The following is a 20,909-nucleotide window of genomic DNA, read 5'->3' on the forward strand; positions in this document are numbered from 1 at the left end:
GGCATCCCCTCCGCCGGGTCCGCCACGTATAGTAGCAAATCGTCCGCATACAAAGATACCCGGTGCTCTTCTCCTCCCCTAAGTACTCCCCTCCACTTCTTGGAACCCCTCAACGCTATCGCCAGGGGCTCAATCGCCAGTGCAAATAATAATGGGGACAGAGGGCATCCCTGCCTTGTCCCTCTATGGAGCCGAAAATATGCAGATCCCCGTCCATTCGTGACCACGCTCGCCACTGGGGCCCTATACAACAGCTGCACCCATCTAACATACCCCTCTCCAAAACCAAATCTCCTCAACACCTCCCACAAATAATCCCACTCCACTCTATCAAATGCTTTCTCGGCATCCATCGCCACTACTATCTCCGTTTCTCCCTCTGGTGGGGCCATCATCATTACCCCTAACAACCTCCGTATATTCGTGTTCAGCTGTCTCCCCTTCACAAACCCAGTTTGGTCCTCGTGGACCATCCCCGGGACACATTCCTCTATTCTCATTGCCATTACCTTGGCCAGGACCTTGGCATCTACATTTAGGAGGGAAATAGGTCTATAGGACCCGCATTGTAGCGGGTCCTTTTCCTTCTTTAAGAGAAGCGATATCGTTGCTTCAGACATAGTCGGGGGCAGTTGTCCCCTTTCCTTTGCCTCATTAAAGGTCCTCGTCAGTACCGGGGCGAGCAAGTCCACATATTTTCTATACAATTCGACTGGGAATCCATCCGGCCCCGGGGCCTTTCCCGCCTGCATGCTCCTAATTCCTTTCACCACTTCTTCTACCTCGATCTGTGCTCCCAGTCCCACCCTTTCCTGCTCTTCCACCTTGGGAAATTCCAGCCGATCCAAGAAGCCCATCATTCTCTCCCTCCCATCCGGGGGTTGAGCTTCATATAATTTTTTATAAAATGTCTTGAACACTCCATTCACTCTCTCCGCTCCCCGCTCCATCTCTCCTTCCTCATCCCTCACTCCCCCTATTTCCCTCGCTGCTCCCCTTTTCCTCAATTGGTGTGCCAGCAACCTGCTCGCCTTCTCCCCATATTCGTACTGTACACCCTGTGCCTTCCTCCATTGTGCCTCTGCAGTGCCTGTAGTCAACAAGTCAAATTCTACATGTAGCCTTTGCCTTTCCCTGTACAGTCCCTCCTCCGGTGCTTCCGCATATTGTCTGTCCACCCTCAAAAGTTCTTGCAGCAACCGCTCCCGTTCCTTACTCTCCTGCTTCCCTTTATGTGCCCTTATTGATATCAGCTCCCCTCTAACCACCGCCTTCAACGCCTCCCAGACCACTCCCACCTGGACCTCCCCATTATCATTGAGTTCCAAGTACTTTTCAATGCACCCCCTCACCCTTAGACACACCCCCTCATCTGCCATTAGTCCCATGTCCATTCTCCAGGGTGGGCGCCCTCCTGTTTCCTCCCCTATCTCCAAGTCCACCCAGTGTGGAGCGTGATCCGAAATGGCTATAGCCGTATACTCCGTTCCCCTCACCTTCGGGATCAATGCCCTACCCAGCACAAAAAAGTCTATTCGCGAGTAGACTTTATGGACATAGGAGAAAAACGAGAACTCCTTACTCCTAGGTCTGCTAAATCTCCACGGGTCTACACCTCCCATCTGCTCCATAAAATCTTGAAGTACCTTGGCTGCTGCCGGCCTCCTTCCAGTCCTGGACTTCGACCTATCCAGTCCTGGACTTCGACCTATCCAGCCCTGGTTCCAACACCGTATTAAAATCTCCCCCCATTATCAGCTTTCCCATCTCTAGGTCCGGAATGCGTCCTAGCATCCGCCTCATAAAATTGGCATCATCCCAGTTCGGGGCATATACGTTTACCAAAACCACCGTCTCCCCCTGTAGTTTGCCACTCACCATCACGTATCTGCCCCCGTTATCCGCCACTATAGTCTTTGCCTCGAACATTACCCGCTTCCCCACTAATATAGCCACCCCCCTGTTTTTCGCATCTAGCCCCGAATGGAACACCTGCCCCACCCATCCTTTGCGTAGCCTAACCTGGTCTATCAGTTTCAGGTGCGTTTCCTGTAACATAACCACATCTGCCTTAAGTTTCTTAAGGTGTGCGAGTACCCGTGCCCTCTTTATCGGCCCGTTCAGCCCTCACGTTCCACGTGATCAGCCGAGTTGGGGGGCTTCCTACCCCCCCCCCCCCCCCCCCCCCCCCCTTGTCGATTAGCCATCACCTTTTTCCAGCTCCTTACCCGGTTCCCACGCAGCTGTATCTCCCCCAGGCGGTGCCCCCCCGCCCATCCTCTCCCATACCAGCTCCCCCCTCTCCCCAGCAGCAGCAACCCAGTAATTCCCCCCTCCCACCCCCCCCGCTAGATCCCCCGCTAGCGTAATTACTCCCCCCATGTTGCTCCCAGAAGTCAGCAAACTCTGGCTGACCTCGGCTTCCCCCCGTGACCTCGACTCGCACCGTGCGACGCCCCCTCCTTCCTGCTTCTCTATTCCCGCCATGATTATCATAGCGCGGGAACCAAGCCCGCGCTTCTCCCTTGGCCCCGCCCCCAATAGCCAACGCCCCATCTCCTCCACCTCCCCTCCTCCCCCCATCACCACCTGTGGGAGAGAGAAAAGTTACCACATCGCAGGATTAGTACATAAAACCCCTCTTTGCCCCCCACATTCGCCCCACCACTTTGTTCGAACGTTCTTTTTAATAACCCGCTCATTCCAGTTTTTCTTCCACAATAAAAGTCCACGCTTCATCCGCCGTCTCAAAGTAGTGGTGCCTCCCTCGATATGTGACCCACAGTCTTGCCGGTTGCAGCATTCCAAATTTTATCTTCTTTTTATGAAGCACCGCCTTGGCCCGATTAAAGCTCGCCCTCCTTCTAGCCACCTCCGCACTCCAGTCTTGATAAACGCGGATCACCGCGTTCTCCCATTTACTGCTCCGAGTTTTCTTCGCCCATCTAAGGACCATTTCTCTATCCTTAAAACGGAGGAATCTCACCACTATGGCTCTGGGAATTTCTCCTGCTCTCGGTCCTCGCGCCATCACTCGGTATGCTCCCTCCACCTCCAACGGACCCGCCGGGGCCTCCGCTCCCATTAACGAGTGCAGCATCGTGCTCACATATGCCCCGACGTCCGCTCCCTCCACACCTTCAGGAAGACCAAGAATCCTCAGGTTGTTCCTCCTTGCGTTGTTTTCCAGTGCCTCCAACCTTTCCACACATCGTTTCTGATGTGCCTCCTGCGTCTCCGTCTTCACCACCAGGCCCTGTATATCGTCCTCATTCTCGGCTGCCTTTGCCTTCACGACCCGAAGCTCCCGCTCCTGGGTCTTTTGTTCCTCCTTTAGCCCTTCGATCGCCTGTAGTATCGGGGCCAACAGCTCTTTCTTCATTTCCTTTTTGATCTCTTCCACACAGCATTTCAAGAACTCTTGTTGTTCAGGGCCCCATGTTAAACTGCCACCTTCCGACGCCACCTTGGTTTTTGCTTGCCTTCCTTGCCGCTGTTCTAAAGGATCCACTGCAATCTGGCCACTCTCTCCTCCTTTTTCCATCCGTATCCGGGGGGGATTCCCTTCTGGTTTACCGCACAGTGTTTTTAGCCGTCAAAATTGCCGTTGGGGCTCCTATCAAGAGCCCAAAAGTCCGTTTCACAGGGAGCTGCCGAAACGTGCGACTCAGCTGGTCATCGCCGCACCCGGAAGTCCCTTTATGGAGCTTGCATGACAACATGGGGCCTAATTTTGTGTTAACTGGTAAATGATCAATTGTGGAAAAGCATGGTTTCAAATTAAATATTGAATATATAAATATCAAATTCATTTTATTGCATTTAAATCTGTTTATTGGAATAAGTTTGCTCGAGAGATTGACAAGTAAACAGTAACTTTTAATTAGTGGAAGAACAACGGGCACGTGCTACTCCGTGACTCATCAATTGCCTGCTATGTGATTTAGAGCTGCTTAGCCTACAAGAACTATAGCATCACCATGTGGACACCTTTATTGTTGTAACAACTGTATGATGAGACTACTGTCAAAGCTATATACTTTACACCCCCTACTGTTATGCTTTAGAAATAATTATTTTGAAAATGCAGCCTGATTTGTGTGGAAACCATTAATTTGGAAAGGGATCCTTTAGTTCCCCTTTGACTGCCATTACACTGCAAAATGTTCATGCTATTTATGCATTTTGCATTTTTTCCTAGTGCTTTGTGTAAAATGTCAGATTATTTAAAATGGTGTTTACCACAGAATATTTTGTAAAGCAAAAGCATTGGAAACACTGCTAATTTTGTCTGAACATCACTCTGTTTATTATTTAATGTTCCAGGTGCCAAGCCTTATCTTTATTTTAAATTGCTTTTCATCCGATCTCTGGTTACTTTTAAGTATCAGTTGTACTTTAATGCCTATTTTCTTCCCAAGTGAGCCTTGCACAGAAATCAACTGTTATTCAGTTGAGAATTTTGGAATGCCAACAAACCAAAACTGTGCAATTCTTGGGCTGCACTTTCAACGTGTTTACATAGGTTGGTTACGAAGACGCGAGGAGAATAGTTGAGATCTAAGCATGTTGCATCAACAAGATTGCAAATAATTGAATTATGAGTCACCTTGAAAGGAGACAGCAGCTAGGCCATCTGTAGAAGAGTACAAATTAATAAAGAGGTCCAATGATGTTATACTGGACTGAGACTGCTCTTAATTGTGACAAGAAGTAAAATTTGTAAAAGGAGAGTTTAGAGAAGGAAATCTCCAGATGTCCTACTCTTCCAGCCAATAATACATTTTAAAAATGTAGTCACTTGCAGGTAATCATGACAACCAAGTTCCTACAGACAGCAGTGAAATAAATTCAGTGTTCGTTGAAACGTGGACTCATAGAATGATAGAGAGGATGGCGCAGTGGTGAGCACTGCTGTGTCATGGCGCAGAGGACCCGGGTTCGATCCTGGCCCTGGGTCACTGTCCGTGTGGAGTTTGCACATTCTCCCCGTGTCTGCGTTGGTCTCACCCCCACAACCCAAAGATGTGCAGGGTAGATGGATTGGCCTCACTAAATTGCCCCTTAATTGGAATGATTTTTTTAAAAATTGAATGATATAGAGCAGAAGGAAACTACTTAGCTCATCGTTAAGAACTGCCCAATTAATCCCAAAGCCCTGGAATCATTGAATGCTACAGCACAGACTGATATATTGCGCTATCTCTTTGGAAGAGTTAACCATTTAATCCCACTTCTTGTTTCCCCGTGACCCTGTATTTTTTTCCCAGTAAATTATTTGTCCAATTTACCAGATTGAATCCGCTTCCACCACATGTTCAGGCAGGTTCTTTTGCTAATCACCTTAAATCTGTGTCCTCAGTCATGACACATCTGTCACTGGAAACAATCCCTCCTTTATTTACTCTAATCAAAAAAACATCCCTGGTATTAAACAGGTAAAGATAAAATCGTCATAGTCCAGATGAAAGATAAGTATGGCAAGTTTCGGGAACCTTGGATGACAAGAGATATTGTGAGCCTATTCAAAAAGAAAAAGGAAGCATTTGTCAAAGCTAAGAGGCTGGGAATACACAAAACAAAGTGTGGAACACAAGGAAAGTAGAAAGAAACTGAAGCAAGGAGTAAGGAGGGCTAAAAGGGATCACGAAAAGTCATTCGTCAACAGACTTAAGGAAAATCCCAAAATTATTTATACATATATAAAGAACAAGAAGTTAGCCAGGGAGAGGGTTGGACAAGGGAGGGAATCTATGTCTGGAGCCAGAAGAAATGGCGAGGTATTCAGTACTTTGCGTCAGTATTCACCAAAGCAAAGGACTTGGTGCATGATGCGTCTGGGGAAGGGAGTGTAGATAGTTTGGGCTATGTTGAGATCAAAAAGGAGGAGGAGTTGGGGGTCTTGAAAAACACAAAAGGTGAAGGGCCTGAGAGAGGCAAGGGAGGAAATTGCTGGGCCTTCAGAGAAATCTTTGTATACTCACTGGCTACAAGGTAAGTCCCAGAGGATTGGAGAATAGCCAATGTTGTTCCTTTATTTAAGAAGGGTAGCAAGGATAATCTAGGTAGTTACAGATCGGTGAGCCTTACATCAGTAGTAAGGAAATTATTGGAGAGGATTCTTTGAGACAGGATTTACTCCCACTTGGAAATAAGTGGGAATTCAGTAAACAATTGCCACTAACATCTGTTTTACAATTCAAATCCGGTATAAAAACGGGGGAAAGGTCCAAAAGTCCGACCAGAGCGGGAGCCACCAAATGTGCGACTTACTCCTCCATAGCCGCCACCAGAAGTCCACTTGGAAATAAGTGGACGTATTAGTGAGAGCCAACATGGTTTTGTGAAAGGGAGGTGGTGTCTAACTTGATCGGATTTTTTGAGGAAGTGACAAAGTTGATTGAGGATAGCGCAATGGATATTGTCTACGTGGACTTCAGTAAGGCATTTGACAAGGTACCTCATGTCAAAGGTGCAGAAGGTGAAGTCGCATGGGATCAGAGTTGAGCTGGCAATATGGATACAGAATTGGCTCGGTCATAGAAGACAGAGGGTAGCAGTGGAAGAGTGCTTTTCAGCTGTGACTAGTGGCGTTCCTCAGGGATCAGTGCTGGGACCTTTGTTGGTTGTAATATAAATAAATGATTTGTAGGAAAATGTAACTGGTTTGATTAGTAAGTTTGCAGACGACACAAAGGTTGGTGGAATTGCGGATAGTGATGTGAGGACCGTCAGAGGATACAGCAGGATATAGATCAGTTGGAGACTTGGGTGGAGCGATTGCAGATGAAGTTTAATCCGGACAAATGTTGAGGTAATGCATTTTGAAAGGTCTAATACAGATGGGAAATATACAGTAAATGGCAGAACCCTCAAGACTATTGATAGGCAGAGGGATCTGGGTGTACAGGTACACGGGTCACTGAAAGTGACAACGCAGGTGGAGAAGGTAGTCAAGAAGGCTTCGAGCGGGGCACTGAGTTTAAAAATTGGGAAGTCATGTTGCAGCTTTAAAGAACCTTTGTTTTCCCTCACTTGGAAAATAGTGTTCAATTCTGATCGCCACACCACCAGAAGGATATGGAGGCTTTGGAGAGGGTACAGAAAAGATTTACTAGGATGTTGCCTGGTATGGAGGGCTTTAGCTATGAGGAGAGATTGGAGAAACTTGGTTTGTTCTCACTGGAATGACGGCGGTTGAGGGGTGACCTGATAGAAGTCTACAAGATTATGAGGGGCATGGACAGGGTGGATAGTTAGAAACTTTTGCTCAGGGTGGAAGAGTCAATTACTCGGGGGTATAGGTTTAAGGTGCCAGGGACAAGGTTTAAACGAGATGTACGAGGCAAGTTTTTTTTTTTTTACACAGAGGGTGGTGGGAGCCTGGAACTCCTACCGGGAAGGTAGTGGAAGCAGGGACGATGGTAACTGTTAAGAGCCATCTTGCCAAATGCATGAATAGGATGGGGATAGAGAAATATAGTCCCCGGAAGGGTAGGGGGTTTTAGTTCAGACGGGCAGCATGATCAGAGCCGGCTTGGAGGGCCGAAGGGCCTGTTCCTGTGCTGTAATAGTCTTTGTTCTTTATATGACCATAGGCTGCTTTCCTCTTTGAGGGGGAGAGCTGACTGGTGGTGATTTAACCCGAGGATCTCCACATCTCTGGCAAGGGGCAAGGTTGAGAAGGTGGGCCTTCATCAATAACCTCAGCATTGAACCAGCTGTCTAGCCAAGTGAGCTTTTATTAAACACATCTATCAAGTCTCACTATCTTCTTTGCTGCGAGGATAACAACTCCAGGTTCTCCAGTCCCTCCACGTAACTGAAGTCCCTCATCAGGTGCCATACTATCAAATTTGTTCTCTACCCCCTCTGAGGCCTGGGTCAGCCTTCACCAAGCTTGGTTCCCAAAATTGAACAAACACAATAGCTGAGGCCTAGTCAGTGTTTTATAAAAAATTAGCATAACATCCTTTTATTTATGCTCTATTCCTCTATTACCAAAACCAAAGATCCAACATGTCTTTTTCACTAGTCTTCTCAACTTGACCTGCCATGTTCAAAGATTTGTATCTGTACAGCCTCCTATCTCCCTATTCAAACAACCCTTTTAAAATTGCCTTTTGCTGTCCTCATCATTAACTACGTTTCATGGTTTTCTGCCATCCGCACACTTCAAAATTAGGATCTGTACTCAAATCCAGGTTATGTCTGTAGATCAAAAAGAGCATTGGTTTAATAACAATCCCTGGGGAACACCATTGCATACTTTCCCTCCAATCTGACACTCCACTACACTCTGCCTCTTGGCCATTTTTGATGTCACTGTCTCTTTAATCCCATGGAGTTTACTTTTGTTGAGAAGTCTGGTATGTGGTAATTTGTTAAACTCCTGTTGAAAGTCTATATAGACAATATCAACTGCACTGCCCTCATCAATCCTTCCACCTATTTCATCAAATAACTCAATCAAGTTAGCCAAACATGATTTATCTTTAACAAATTCATGACGATTGGCATTTTGAAAATAAATAAAGAAAATTAATTTTGTGCTGGTTATCATGTGTCATTTCTCTATCACCAACGATAGACTGACTGGCCTGAAGTTGTTGGATTTATCGCTCTCTCCTTTTTAAAATGGGATGCGAATATCTGCAATGCTTTGTTCCTCTGGCACCACCCCATATTCAAGGTGGTCTGAGAGATGATGGCCAGAACTTCTGTAATTCTCATTCTTGCTTCCTTCAGTAAATTGTGATGTACCCCATCTGGACGGGCGACTTTTCTACTTTGAGAACTGCCAACTTTTGAAGTACATCTTTTCAGTGTTGGTTGAGTAATAGCATCTTCAGTGCATTCCAGATCACAGCAACTTGCTGGGCATATACAAAAGAAACCCTTGTGTTGTGTCTGGTTGCTTTGCTAATCACCTTAAATCTGTGTCCTCTCTCTGGTTATTACACTCCTGGATTAAAGAGACAGTGGGAGCAAAATTGACCAAGACTCTAGCATTCTAATACAGCGCTGGGACACAGTCCAGGTCTTGCTACATTACAGAAGTGTGATGCCAACTGCTCTGTGCACAGAATTTCTATTGATTTGTGGAGATCTCTCTTGGGAGACTTCTGTTTGTAGAAGACTGAGCTAACGCAGCTGTTCCAGTTGAGTCTCCTCATCAATGGTGGCCTTTTGGGCGAGGTGGCTGCCAAGGTATAGAACGTGCTCAACACATTCCAGAGACTCTCCTTCAACGTATATGGGAGGTGGGATATTTGTCTGACGGTTGCGGGTCGATATTAGTTTTGTTACAGCAACATTCAAGAATAGTCGGCATTTCTCATATGAAGAATATGAAGAGATCGAGAGTGGCTTGAAAATCTAGTGCAGAGTGGACACTGACATTGAAGTCTTCACCCTGGCACCGTGCAGGCAACATACCACGCGGGACTCTCGCTCCTGCTTACAAAGGATGCTATCTGTCCCCTTAATTATAGAATCCCCTACAACTACCACTTGTCTTTTTGCTGCCCCCGCCAGAATAGCCTCTTGTACCACGATGCAGTGGTCAGCTAGCTCATCCTCCCTATAGTGCGTTTCCTCATCTACACAGGGAGCAAGTACCTCATACCTGTTGGACAAGATCTAGAGCTGAGGCTCCTCCATGCCTGAACTTAGGATATCTCTACCTGCCTCACTCGCAGCCACACCTTCCTGTCCTTGACCACTGATCAAATTCAAGGTAGTTAGCCTAAGGGGTGTGACGGTTTCCTGGAACACAATGTCCAGGTACCTCTCCCCTCCCTGATGTGTAGTGGCGCCTGAAGGTCTGAACCCAGCTCATCAACTCTGAGCCGGATTCCCACATCATGAAGGAACAACACATCACGTGACCCTCCATCACTATTTTATTTAATTGGGTTTTAATTTGTTTTTTTAACTTTTTAAAACATTTTTTTATATCCCTCCCTATTACCTCAATCTGAACACAATTTCTAACCAGTAATTTAAAATGGATTTTCAAATTTGCACAGATTCCTTATTAGCCAATCAAATCACAGCCTTCCTGCAAATGTCACTTTTCCGTGTTTTTCCCCCAGTCGGAACACTCAGTCAATCAGTGAAACCACTTATCTTCCCAGGCTGCTGTTCGAAAACCTCCCGCTCAACTCTGCTCCTGATGTTTTGGTTCATCTTCTCCCAGCTCCCTGTTTTTCACCCAACTCTAAAGCACTCTCACCCAACCAGGTAGCACTCACAGTGCAGACAAGCAGCACTGATTGGCTTCCCTGTTTATAGGCCTCAACTTCCAATACTCTTGCACAATATACTAGCTACAGTTGAGTGTAACTCAGCTGACTCCTGTTTCAAGAATGCAATTACCCAAAAGAGCAGCTTTCAACTACCCAATTTAAGAACAAATAAACTAGGAGTCTTGTGTATTGGTTGCATCAGGCCTATGACAGTAAACATTGGTACTATTGGTTGTCTTTGTATTTCGAGAGAGTGCCAGAGGAGCTAAGATATGTCTAATTAAAATCCTGATTTGGCCAATGAATAGTCCAGTTGTTATCTAATATGCAGAACAGAAATAGTAGGTCGATAAAGCAGCTACACGTGTACTGAGCTCAGGACAAAATGTTGACCAACTAGCCTGTGCTGCCACAGAACCAGTATCTGGTAGTATCAATGGAATCTTTATTAATCCTTTTGTTCACATATAGGAAGGTAACTTGAAAAGATACCCAACGCCATATCCTGATGAACTCAAAAACATGGTTAAAACAGCACAGAGTGTGGTGCATAGATTAAAGGACGATGGGGCATCAGATGATTCTGGAACTGAAATGAAGCAAAATGATGACAGATCAGTGACAACAAAAAATTCTGGTGTAGAGGTAGGAAAATGCTAAATCACAGGACTATAAATTGCAATGTAAATACAACTTTATGTAGCTCAGTCAACTCATTTTACAGTGGATTGCGGCATACAAATCAGCCCACCCCCACTTTTCAGCCACAACATGCTGTATTTGCATTAGTGGTCAGCCTCAATTTTTCACCCCACAAATGGATGTTTTCCTCAGCATCATCTCATAACTGGGTGCAAGGGATCAAGCAGGCTGTGTTGCTAAGATGTGCAGGAAGTTTAAGACATGCCCACACAGAGCATGGCTGATGGGATGCAGAAAGCGTCAGATTGAAAATGTGTTTGTACTTGTACAAACAAAACCATTTTAAAGGAACTAATGCATTTCCTTCCATTTCAATTTCTTTTCGCTGTTGAGCTTATCATCTATCTCAAATTACATAGATAAACATCTTGGGGGCTCCCAAATTCCTAGTAGGTAAACATGCATTAGGAGGGGAGGCAGTGACAGAGTGATATTCTCGATGGACTAGTAATCCAGAGGCGCAGGGTAATGTTCTGGGGGCCCAGGTTCAAATCGCACCAAGGCAAAATTTGAATTCAATGAACACCTGGACTTAAAGGTTCGATGGTGACCATGAAACTTGTTGATTATTATAAAAATCCATCTGGACTGATATCCTTTCACAAAAGGAAATCTGCCGTCCTTTACCAGACTTGGCTTACATGTGGCTCCAGATCCACAGCAATATGGTTGACACTTAAATGCCCTCTAAAATGGCCTAGCAAGTTAGAAATGCTGGCCCAGCCAGCGACACCCACATCGCTGAATGAATAAAACAAAAAATTAGAACTATACTCTCTGAATTCAATTGGATTGTGTCATTGATCAGAAATTGTCCTGAAGTTTTTTCTGGTTATTTACAACACAGAGGAGGTCATTTGGCCCATTGTGTCTGCATCAGCTCCCAAAAGAGCTACCCAGCTAGTCCCATTCCCCAGCCCTATCTCCGTAGCTCTCAGAATTAATCACTTTCAAATATATATCCAGCTCTCTTTTGAACCCTCCTATGGAATCTATCTCCATCACTCTCCCAGGCGGCACGTTCCAAACTTTAGCACCTCTGAGTAAAGATGTTTCTCCTCATCTAACACCTAGCTCTCTTGCTGACCATCTTGAAATTGTGACCCCGAGTCACTGACATACCAACTAGTGGAAACAGAATATCCTTTTTACCCTGTCAAAATTGTTCAGAATTTTGAATGCCTCAATAAGGTCACCTCTTAATCTTCTCTGCTTCAAGGATCACAGAATCCCACAATGCAGAAGGAGGCCATTCAGCGCATCGAGTCTGCACCGGCCCCTGCTCTAATAGAGCACCCTACCTAGGCCCAATCCCCCTCTCCGTAACCGCACCTAACGTTTTGGCCAATATTAGCTTGGCCAATTCACCAACCCTGCACATCTTTAGATTGTGGGAGGAAACCGGAGCACCTGGAGGAAACCGATACAGACACGAGGAGAAAGTGCAAACTCCAAACAGACAAGCCACCCGAGGTCTGAATTGAACCTGGGTCCCATACCCTGTGAGGCAGCAGTGCTTGCCACTGCGCTGCCCAATTTCTCCAATCTTTCCTTGTGTATAAAATTCCTCATTCCTGGTATCATTCTAGTAAATCTCTTCTGCACTCTCTCGAGGGCTTTACCATCCTTCCTTAAATAAGGTGCCCAGAACTACACACACTACTCCAAATGTGGTCTGACTAATGATAATAGCTTTTCTTCCTTTATTAGACTTCAGTTTGAATGATTTTTGTATACTTTAGGAATTACTTAGTGCTTCAATAGAAGTTTTAAGCTATACTGACAAGTTATTATGTCCTGCCTGTACCAAAATGCAGCTGATCATTTATTAATGGTATTCTATTTCTTTAGATCTAATTTTTCTAAAATGCATATTTGAATAAAACCGCTGTGCTGTGTTTCAATGTTCTGCATTGCAAGAAATATAAAACTGACTTAATCACTAAAGACCCACATCTAGTGACAAAGAAAATGTCAATGCTGTTTTTTTAGGTAACAGAGTGCACTATAGAATACATCAAATCATCAGAAAATGGTGCATTGACTATGGTGCAAAACTGCACAAAGCAAAATCTGAGTGACCATGTGGAAACTACCCAAACAAATGCAGTTGTGGATGATGCCGAGGATGTAAGCACAGCTGCCAACGATGAAGAACTGCTTGAGGTATATTGGTAACTGCTGATCTCAGTGTTGGCAATCTTGTTACGAAATTATTTCCTGAAAATTAAGGACATAATGAATTTGCACATATTTTAAAACTACTCATGTCAGTTAATAGTCATGCTGTTCTGATTTTCATTTTGTTTACTAAATACTGGAACTTGTTCCTCTGCTATTTTCTGTTGCAACTCAGATAGCCACTTATAAGCCTTTTGTTAGAGAGAGGTATGTTACATTGTGTGCACTGGCAACCATTCTTGCAGCATGCATCTAAAAATTGAGCAAAGGTGACTCCCCAATGAATGTCCAATATGTGAATGCAATTAACCCCCAATTGATATACAACTAACATTTCTACAGTCTTTTTCTTAGTGTACTTTTCTCTCTTATTCACATTTCTGCATTGCTCACTTTGGCCGGTTAGATTTTGTTGCTTTGCTTTTGAGCAAAATAATGATCAATCCTATTACTGCAGTACCAACAGAGACCTGCAAAACATTTCTGATTAACTTAACATCTTTATTAGTGTCACAAATGGGCTTACATTAACACTGCAATGAAGTTACTGTGAAAATCCCCTAGTTGCCACACTCCGGCGTCTGTTCGGGTACACTGAGCGAGAATTCAGAACGTCTAAATTTCCTAACAACACGTCTTTCAGGACCTGTGGGAGGAAACTGGAGCACCCGGAGGAAACCCACACAGACACGGGGAGAACTTGCAGACACCGCACAGACAGTGACCCAAGCCGGGAATCGAACCTGGGACCCTGGTGCTGTGAAGCAACAGTGCTAACTACTGTGCTTCCGTGCCTCCTAACAGTATTTCTTTAAACCCCCTCACATGTCATTCCATCCTTCCATTGCCATCCATTTCATTCCATAGCTTTTCCATTCCTTTCATTCTTAACGTTTTCTTTCATGGGTTGTGGGCGTGGCTGGCTAGGCCAGCAGTTATTGCCCATTGCTAATTGCCCTCTGGAAAGTGGTGGTGAGTTGCCTTGAACCACTGCAGTCCACATGGTCTAGGTGCATCCACAGCGCAGTTGGGAAGGGAGTAAATCATTCCTGACCCATTCCCTCTTCCTATGCCATCCCACATTCCACACTTGCCAAGCCATTTCAGTCTCCTATATCATGACATTCTCCTCACGGCCCCATCCTCCTCCTGCTGTCATATCCATTACTTCCCATGTTTTTTTCCCCCTTTGCCATGCCATTTTTCCTCCACCCCCTCCCACTGTTGTCGAAGAGTTATTCCAGCAACTTACTGTTCTAAAACTGCTGTGTTGTTGCTGATATTTTTGCCAAGACAAATTTGCAACTCAATTAATAGACAAATTGTGATGCACAGATGGTCAGGAGCAGTATTCTCGTGCATCGTTTAACCAAAAGCCCTATTGATCTTTATATCTGGGTTTTGTTTATAATTTAGGAAATAAGATGCAACGTCTTCCACATACTGCATGCATCAATATTTAGTTGAACTGCTATGCAAACAAAAAGGGAATATGGATTAATACACATGAATCAAATTTATTCGATAGAACTTTATTTCGGTGCTTAAACGTTCTCAGTAAAGAGTGGACCTGAATTTCTACAGCAGATTTATTTCCTTTAGATGTTTTCAGATTGTTTCACAGCTAATGAGTAATTGCACTTCAAAATTCAATCTTGTGTCCTGTGCACAGTTAGGCCCCGCAAGCAGCAGGATGATAGATAAGCCGCCAGTTATTATGTTTGGTAGACATGTTTGTGGAATAAATGTTGACCAGGAAGCAAGGAACGCTTCTCTCTGTTCCTTAAGAAATATAATATGACCCATTTTGCCCAGATGAGTAAACTGCATGACCCATAGTTAAGCATTATACCTGAAAGACCAATTAGCTGTTAAACTAAGAAAATTTGGCAACAAAGACGCTGTACGACTCTGCACTTATGGCTGAACATGGCGTTTGTAATTTTGTTAATCTGAGGCTGCAAATTCAAGTTTAATTGAAGTGAGCTGATTTGAAATGTGACTATGTGGGATGCTGGAGAATTTAATAATTGACATCAATGCACAATTTTGACAGCGCTTTTGAGAGTTGAAATGTAGCCAAATAGCAAAATCATTTCAGAAATATTGAGAGTTTAGCACAATAAAACTATGGGCGTGAATCTCCATCGGCCGTGCCAAAATCAAGAAAGACAATTGGGCGGGGAATCAGTTTGGGCGTCAAAATCGTGGCAGGCCAAATCGCAATTCTGCGATGCCTTGATAGCAGCATCAATGAGTTCCACTCCGCACATACTGTAAACGCCGTTTGCATATCATTAGCAGTCCTGACCCGGTCACGATTCTCCGCCTCCACCAGGGGGAATTCCCGATGGCAAGGTTCACTTGTGCTTTCAAAATATTGTGAAACAGGCGCCGTGGCAGCTGAGGGGAGTGTGCGGGTGTGGGGCGGTGGCAGGAGGTGGGCTGTGGGGTTGGGGTGGAAGGACATTGAACACCATTGTCGCAGCCTGCAAGGCAGCTATACAGCTGTGCACGCCGCTGACTGCCCATTGTGAACTTGGTGCCATGGGTCACGTGGGTTTCCCCCAAGACCACCCCCCTAAGTGCCCTCTGCCTCTAGGTGACCCATCAACAGGATGGGCGAACTCCACAACTAGTGCCATTTTGGCTGGGATGAGGGTGTGTGGGGAGCCAGTCAGCCCTTCGAGTGTCAATCCCAACCTCAACGAATCCGACACCGTTTTCAATTGGAATCAATCATGTTCCATGTGGCGCACACAGTACTAGCCGCTGAAAAGTCGTTGAATCGGTCCAGGTGTAGCGCCGGTATTGCTGTCATAGAACTCCACGAATCCTGCCCCGGCGTCAACACTTAGTTAGTCTCAGAAACTGAGATTCCAGGCATAAGTTCTTGTATCAAGGGGAATTTTGCATTAGATAGGCAACAACTGTTCTTCCAGAATAAGGAGTGCTGCAGAGGTTGAATCACTGCTGTCCCAGAATCAAAAGAATTGGGCTCGTATAAGTAGGTAAAAGATGTGCAAGGGAATATCATTTGAACAGCAGCTAGTCGAATAAATCGGCGGATCCTAAGGTACCTTTAGAATGTAAAATTGTTCTAATTCATGTGGCTTGCTTTCAATGAATTTGCAGGAAGCTGTTACAATGTGGATTACTGTACCTCCTAGTGTTGAGCTCCCAGCCAACCAATGATTTACAATTTCCACTAGTCTTAAACAGTATGGATCAGTAGCTTTAGCAGTTGATAAAAATGGGGAGAGGGGGTAAATAATTTATGCCCATTAGGTCATCTTTTTAAGTTTGCCTTTATTTTTAAGTCAAAGTTTATAATGTGAAATGTATCCTAAGTTTTGTGTGTGCTTTAGAAATTATATTTTGGTTTGTACGGCATCCAACAAGCTTTTTGTCCTTTCTCATCCTGGTTTTATAGGATACCGAAAACACTTCTTCAGACGAGGAGATGAAGATGGCAGAATTGAGGCCACCTTTGATTGCGATACCAATCACTCAACCAAAAGTTGTTGCATTGAGTAAAGAAAAAAGAGGTTTGTTAAGATTGGCTGAGTTAACATCCAAATTCAATATTGATAAATCTGTCAGAATCTGTTGGTTGTGGGTAAGTCATGGAAGGACCTTTGCCAACATTTTAGAAAATGTGATTGCTCGCTATGTAGGTGCATTAAAAATGTATTTTCTTCACTTCAATTAAGACCAGATATAGAAAGTTAGTTTTCATAAGTGTGATATGGTATTAAAATCAATTGGCTTCCCTTTTGGTTCATCTCTAATATTCTCTGTGTGCGCTTCAAACAATTTGGATGACTGCTTTGAATTCTGATTTTCATATGTATTAACACTGCAATGTAGTTACTGTGAAAAGCCAAACAATGATACCCTGAATTTTCATTCAATCAAGTAGCCAAGTTTGCCCACTGATGATTGATTATTTTCTAGAAAATTGCACTGATGGAATTGCAAACATTGGTTACTGCTGTCAGTGAGTTTGGGCATTGGGAGCAGCTCTTGGTACAAAAATAAGCCCAGCAATCTTAAAACACTTTACATATTTAGCATCATGCACATGATTTTGAATCTAATCTAATCTCTGCATTCGGGTGCTTGTTTGATCCTGTAGTTTGAGGTCATCATGACATCTTCTTTGCAAAAGTAACCATATTTCCTAAAATTGGCACCTTACATTGGTCTGCGGTTCCGTTTTGTTTTTGTATCTCGCCCTGTTCTTCCAGGCGTGAGGCTTTGGTGAGGTGTGTAAATGGACTAGGAAACCATCAGAAAGTGTATTTTTATTTGCATGTGTTTGTGTGTAACTTATCCAATCGTATTTGAATACTTTCTTCTCTATCCAAAAAGATGATGCTGATTCCTTATTTGAGGAGATAATTCCAAACAGTAATCAGAACAACAGTAATTGTTCGTCACCATCCAGAATATCGGATACGGTTTCCTTCAACACGGGAAGTAGCCAGGAGACCTTGCAGTCAACCCCCGATAAAGATGCTAAAACTGCCATCCCATTTCTTAAAAGGTAAAACACATTGTTCTGTTAAGGGCAATTAGCGTCGACCTAGGGCCACAGTTAAAGGAAGATTGGATAGCGTATTCATCAATGACCTACACCTTCCTAACAAATGGGTTTCCATTTTTGCCAATTATTGAGGAAATTATGCACATTATTTTAAGAGACCTTTATGTAAAGTATTGCCTCCGCAGCTGAGTAGGCTAATGAGTCATTTGATGCCTATTTTCTGTTTTTAATGATATATTTAAAATTTATTGGGTGGAATTTTCTCCCGCAGGCAGATTCAATGGAGGGGGGGGGGGGGGAGGGGAGAGGGGAGGAGTTTGAGGGATCTTCTGCCGATGCCTGCCATGCGGCAGATCAGAAAAAACACTGGAGGCTGTTGGGACTCTTATTTTTCTTTTCATTTAAGAATGGATAATCTGGAGACTTCCGGTTGCGGCGATGACCAGCTAAGCCGCACGTTTCGGCACCTCCCGTTTCAACCGACTTTTGGGCTCTTATCGGGAGCCCCAACGGAAATTTTTTACAGCCAAACCCAGTGTGAGGCGACAAAGGAAGGAGTCCCCCCCGGGTGTGGATGGAAAGAAGCGATAGTAGTGGCCAGATTGCGGAGGATCCTCTGGAGCAACGGCAGAGTAGAGAAGGGAGAAGCAAGATGGCGGCTGAGGGAGCCCAGATGGTATGGGGCCCGGAACAGCAGGAGTTCCTCCGACGATGTGTGGAGGAGCTCAAGAAGGAGGTGCTGGCGCCGATGTTGCTGGCGATTGAGGGATTAAAGGAGACGCAAAAGACCCAGGCGATGGAGCTTCGTGGAGTGAAGGCAAAGGCAGCCGAGAATGAAGACGAGATACAGGGCTTGGTGGTGAAGACTGAGACGCACGAGGCACTACATAAGAGGTGCATAGAAAGGCTGGATAGCTCGAGGAGGAAGAATCTAAGGATTTTGGGTCTTCCTGAAGGGACAGAGTGAGCTGAAGTTGGGGCATTTGTGAGTACGATGCTCCATACTTTAATGGGAGCTGAGGCCCCGACGGGCCCCCGGAAGTGGAGGGAGATACCGGGTCCTCGTGAGAAGACCAAAGGCAGGGGAAATACCGCAAGCAATAGTGGTGAGGTTCCACCGCTACAAGGACAGGGAGATGGTCCTGAGATGGGCTAAGAAGACACGGAGTAGCAGGTGGGAGAACGCGGTGATCCACGTGTATCAAGATTGGAGTGCGGAGGTGGCGAGAAGGAGGGCGAGTTTCAATCGGGCCAAGGCGGTGCTCTACAGGCAGAAAGTAAAATTTGGAATGCTGCAGCCGGCAAGACTGTGGGTTACACACCAGGGCAAACACCACTACTTTGAGACGGCAGAGGAGGCGTGGACATTTATTCAAGAAGAGAAGTTGGACTAGATTTGAGGAATTGATGTTTGGAAAGAAGTAGCGAGGTGGTGGCAAAGAAATGCAAAGGGGGGAGAGGGGGAGGGTTTATCTGTAAAAATGTTAGACGGGAGCATTCCCCCCCCCGGCCCCCCCTCTGAGGGGGGGACACACGAAGAAATGTGGGCGCCGGTGGGGAAGGGGACAGGGAAGGGGAGAGGGAGCTGCGCCACTAGGGGCAGGGCCGAGAGGGAAGCGCTGGGTTTTTTCCCGCGCTATGGAAATTGCGGCGGGAAAAGTGGGCGCAGGAAGGAAGGGGGCCTCACACGCAGGGAGGCCAAGGGTAAATGGGGGAAGCCGAGGTCAGCCAGAATTTGCTGACTCCCGGAAGCAATATGGGGGGAGCAATCAAGCTAGAAGGGAATCTAGCGGGGGGAGAGGGGGGGGGACGGGGGGGGGGGGGGGACTAACTGGGTTGCTGCTGCTGAGGGTAAGGGGGAGCTGATACGGGATGGGATGGTCGGGACGGGAGGGTGCCGTCTGGGGGACAAACGGGTGCGTGGGACCCAGGTGAGGAGCTGGTTTAACAAAGGGGATGGCTAGTCGACGATGGGGGGGGTAAAGGGCCCCCCAACCCGGTCGATCACGTGGAACGTGAGAGGGCTGAATGGGCCGATTAAGAGGGCAAGGGTATTTGCGCACCTAAAGAGACTGAAGGCGGATGTGGTTATGCTTCAGGAGACGCACCTGAAATTGGCGGATCAGGTCAGATAAAGGAAAGGATGGGTGGGACAGGTATTCCACTCGGGCTTAGATATGAAAAATAGAGGGGTGGCAATACAGGTGGGGAAACGGGTATCGTTTGAGGCTAAGACCATAGTGGTGGACAGTGGGGGCAGGTACGTGATGGTGAGTGGCAGATTGCAAGGTGAGGCGGTGGTGCTGGTGAACGTATACGCCCCGAACTGGGATGACGCGCGTTTTATGAAGCGTATGTTGGGGCGCATCCTGGACCTAGAGATGGGAAATTTGGTAATGGGTGGGGGACTTCAACGCGGTGCTGGACCGGTCCAGATCTAGGACCGGGAGGAGGCCAGCAGCGGCCACGGTGCTTAAGGGGTTTATGGAGCAGATGGGAGGAGTAGATCCCTGGAGATTTGCTAGACCGAGGAGTAAAGAGTTTTCCTTCTTCTCCCACGTCCAAAAAGTGTACTCCCGGATAGACTTTTTTGTCCCCGGAAGGGCGCTGATCCCGAAAGTGGTAGGAACGGAATATTCGGCTATAGCCGTTTCAGATCACGCCCCACATTGGGTGGATCTGGATCTAGGAGAGGAGAAGGAGCAGCTCCCACTTTGGAGATTAGACATGGGACTGTTGGCGGACGAGGGGGTATGTGGAAGGGTGAGGGGATGTATTGAAAGATACCTAGAGGTCAATGATGATGGAGCGGTCCAGGTGGGAGTAGTATGGGAGGCGCTGAAGGCTGTGAATAGGGGGGAGCTGATTTCCATAAGAGCCCACAGGGGGAAACAAGAGGGTAAAGAAAGGGAGAGACTGATTGGGGAGATTCTGAGGGTGGATAGGCAATATGCGGAGGCCCCGGATGAAGGGCTTTACAGGGAAAGACGGAGACTACAGATGGAGTTTGACCTGCTGACCACGGGTAAGGCGGAGACACAGTGGAGGAAGGCACAGGGAATACATACGAATATGGGGGAAAAGGCGAGCCGATTGCTGGCCCAACAACTTAGGAAGAGGGGGGCGGCGAGAGAGATCGGAGGAGTTAGGGACGGGGAGGGAAGGATGGAGCAGAGAGCGGGGAGGGTGAACGGGGTGTTTAAGTCATTTTATGAGAGGCTGTATAA

The 20,909-nt window shown here is 46.0% G+C and overlaps 1 protein-coding gene across 3 annotated transcripts in view; it reads left to right on the forward strand.

Annotated features, from left to right (window-relative positions):
- erbin (erbb2 interacting protein) overlaps window positions 1-20,909 on the forward strand; it is a 354,311-nt gene that overhangs the window by 289,316 nt on the left and 44,086 nt on the right. For all 3 annotated transcript variants that reach the window (XM_072515927.1, XM_072515929.1, XM_072515928.1), the window contains exons 16-19: window positions 10,722-10,895; window positions 12,945-13,118; window positions 16,567-16,681; window positions 17,508-17,682. In XM_072515927.1, the coding sequence (XP_072372028.1) occupies window positions 10,722-10,895; window positions 12,945-13,118; window positions 16,567-16,681; window positions 17,508-17,682 (638 nt within the window). The remainder of the gene's footprint in view (window positions 1-10,721; window positions 10,896-12,944; window positions 13,119-16,566; window positions 16,682-17,507; window positions 17,683-20,909) is intronic.

The sequence above is a fragment of the Scyliorhinus torazame genome, chromosome 9 (assembly GCF_047496885.1).
Source record: "Scyliorhinus torazame isolate Kashiwa2021f chromosome 9, sScyTor2.1, whole genome shotgun sequence".
Classification (NCBI taxonomy): domain Eukaryota; kingdom Metazoa; phylum Chordata; class Chondrichthyes; order Carcharhiniformes; family Scyliorhinidae; genus Scyliorhinus; species Scyliorhinus torazame.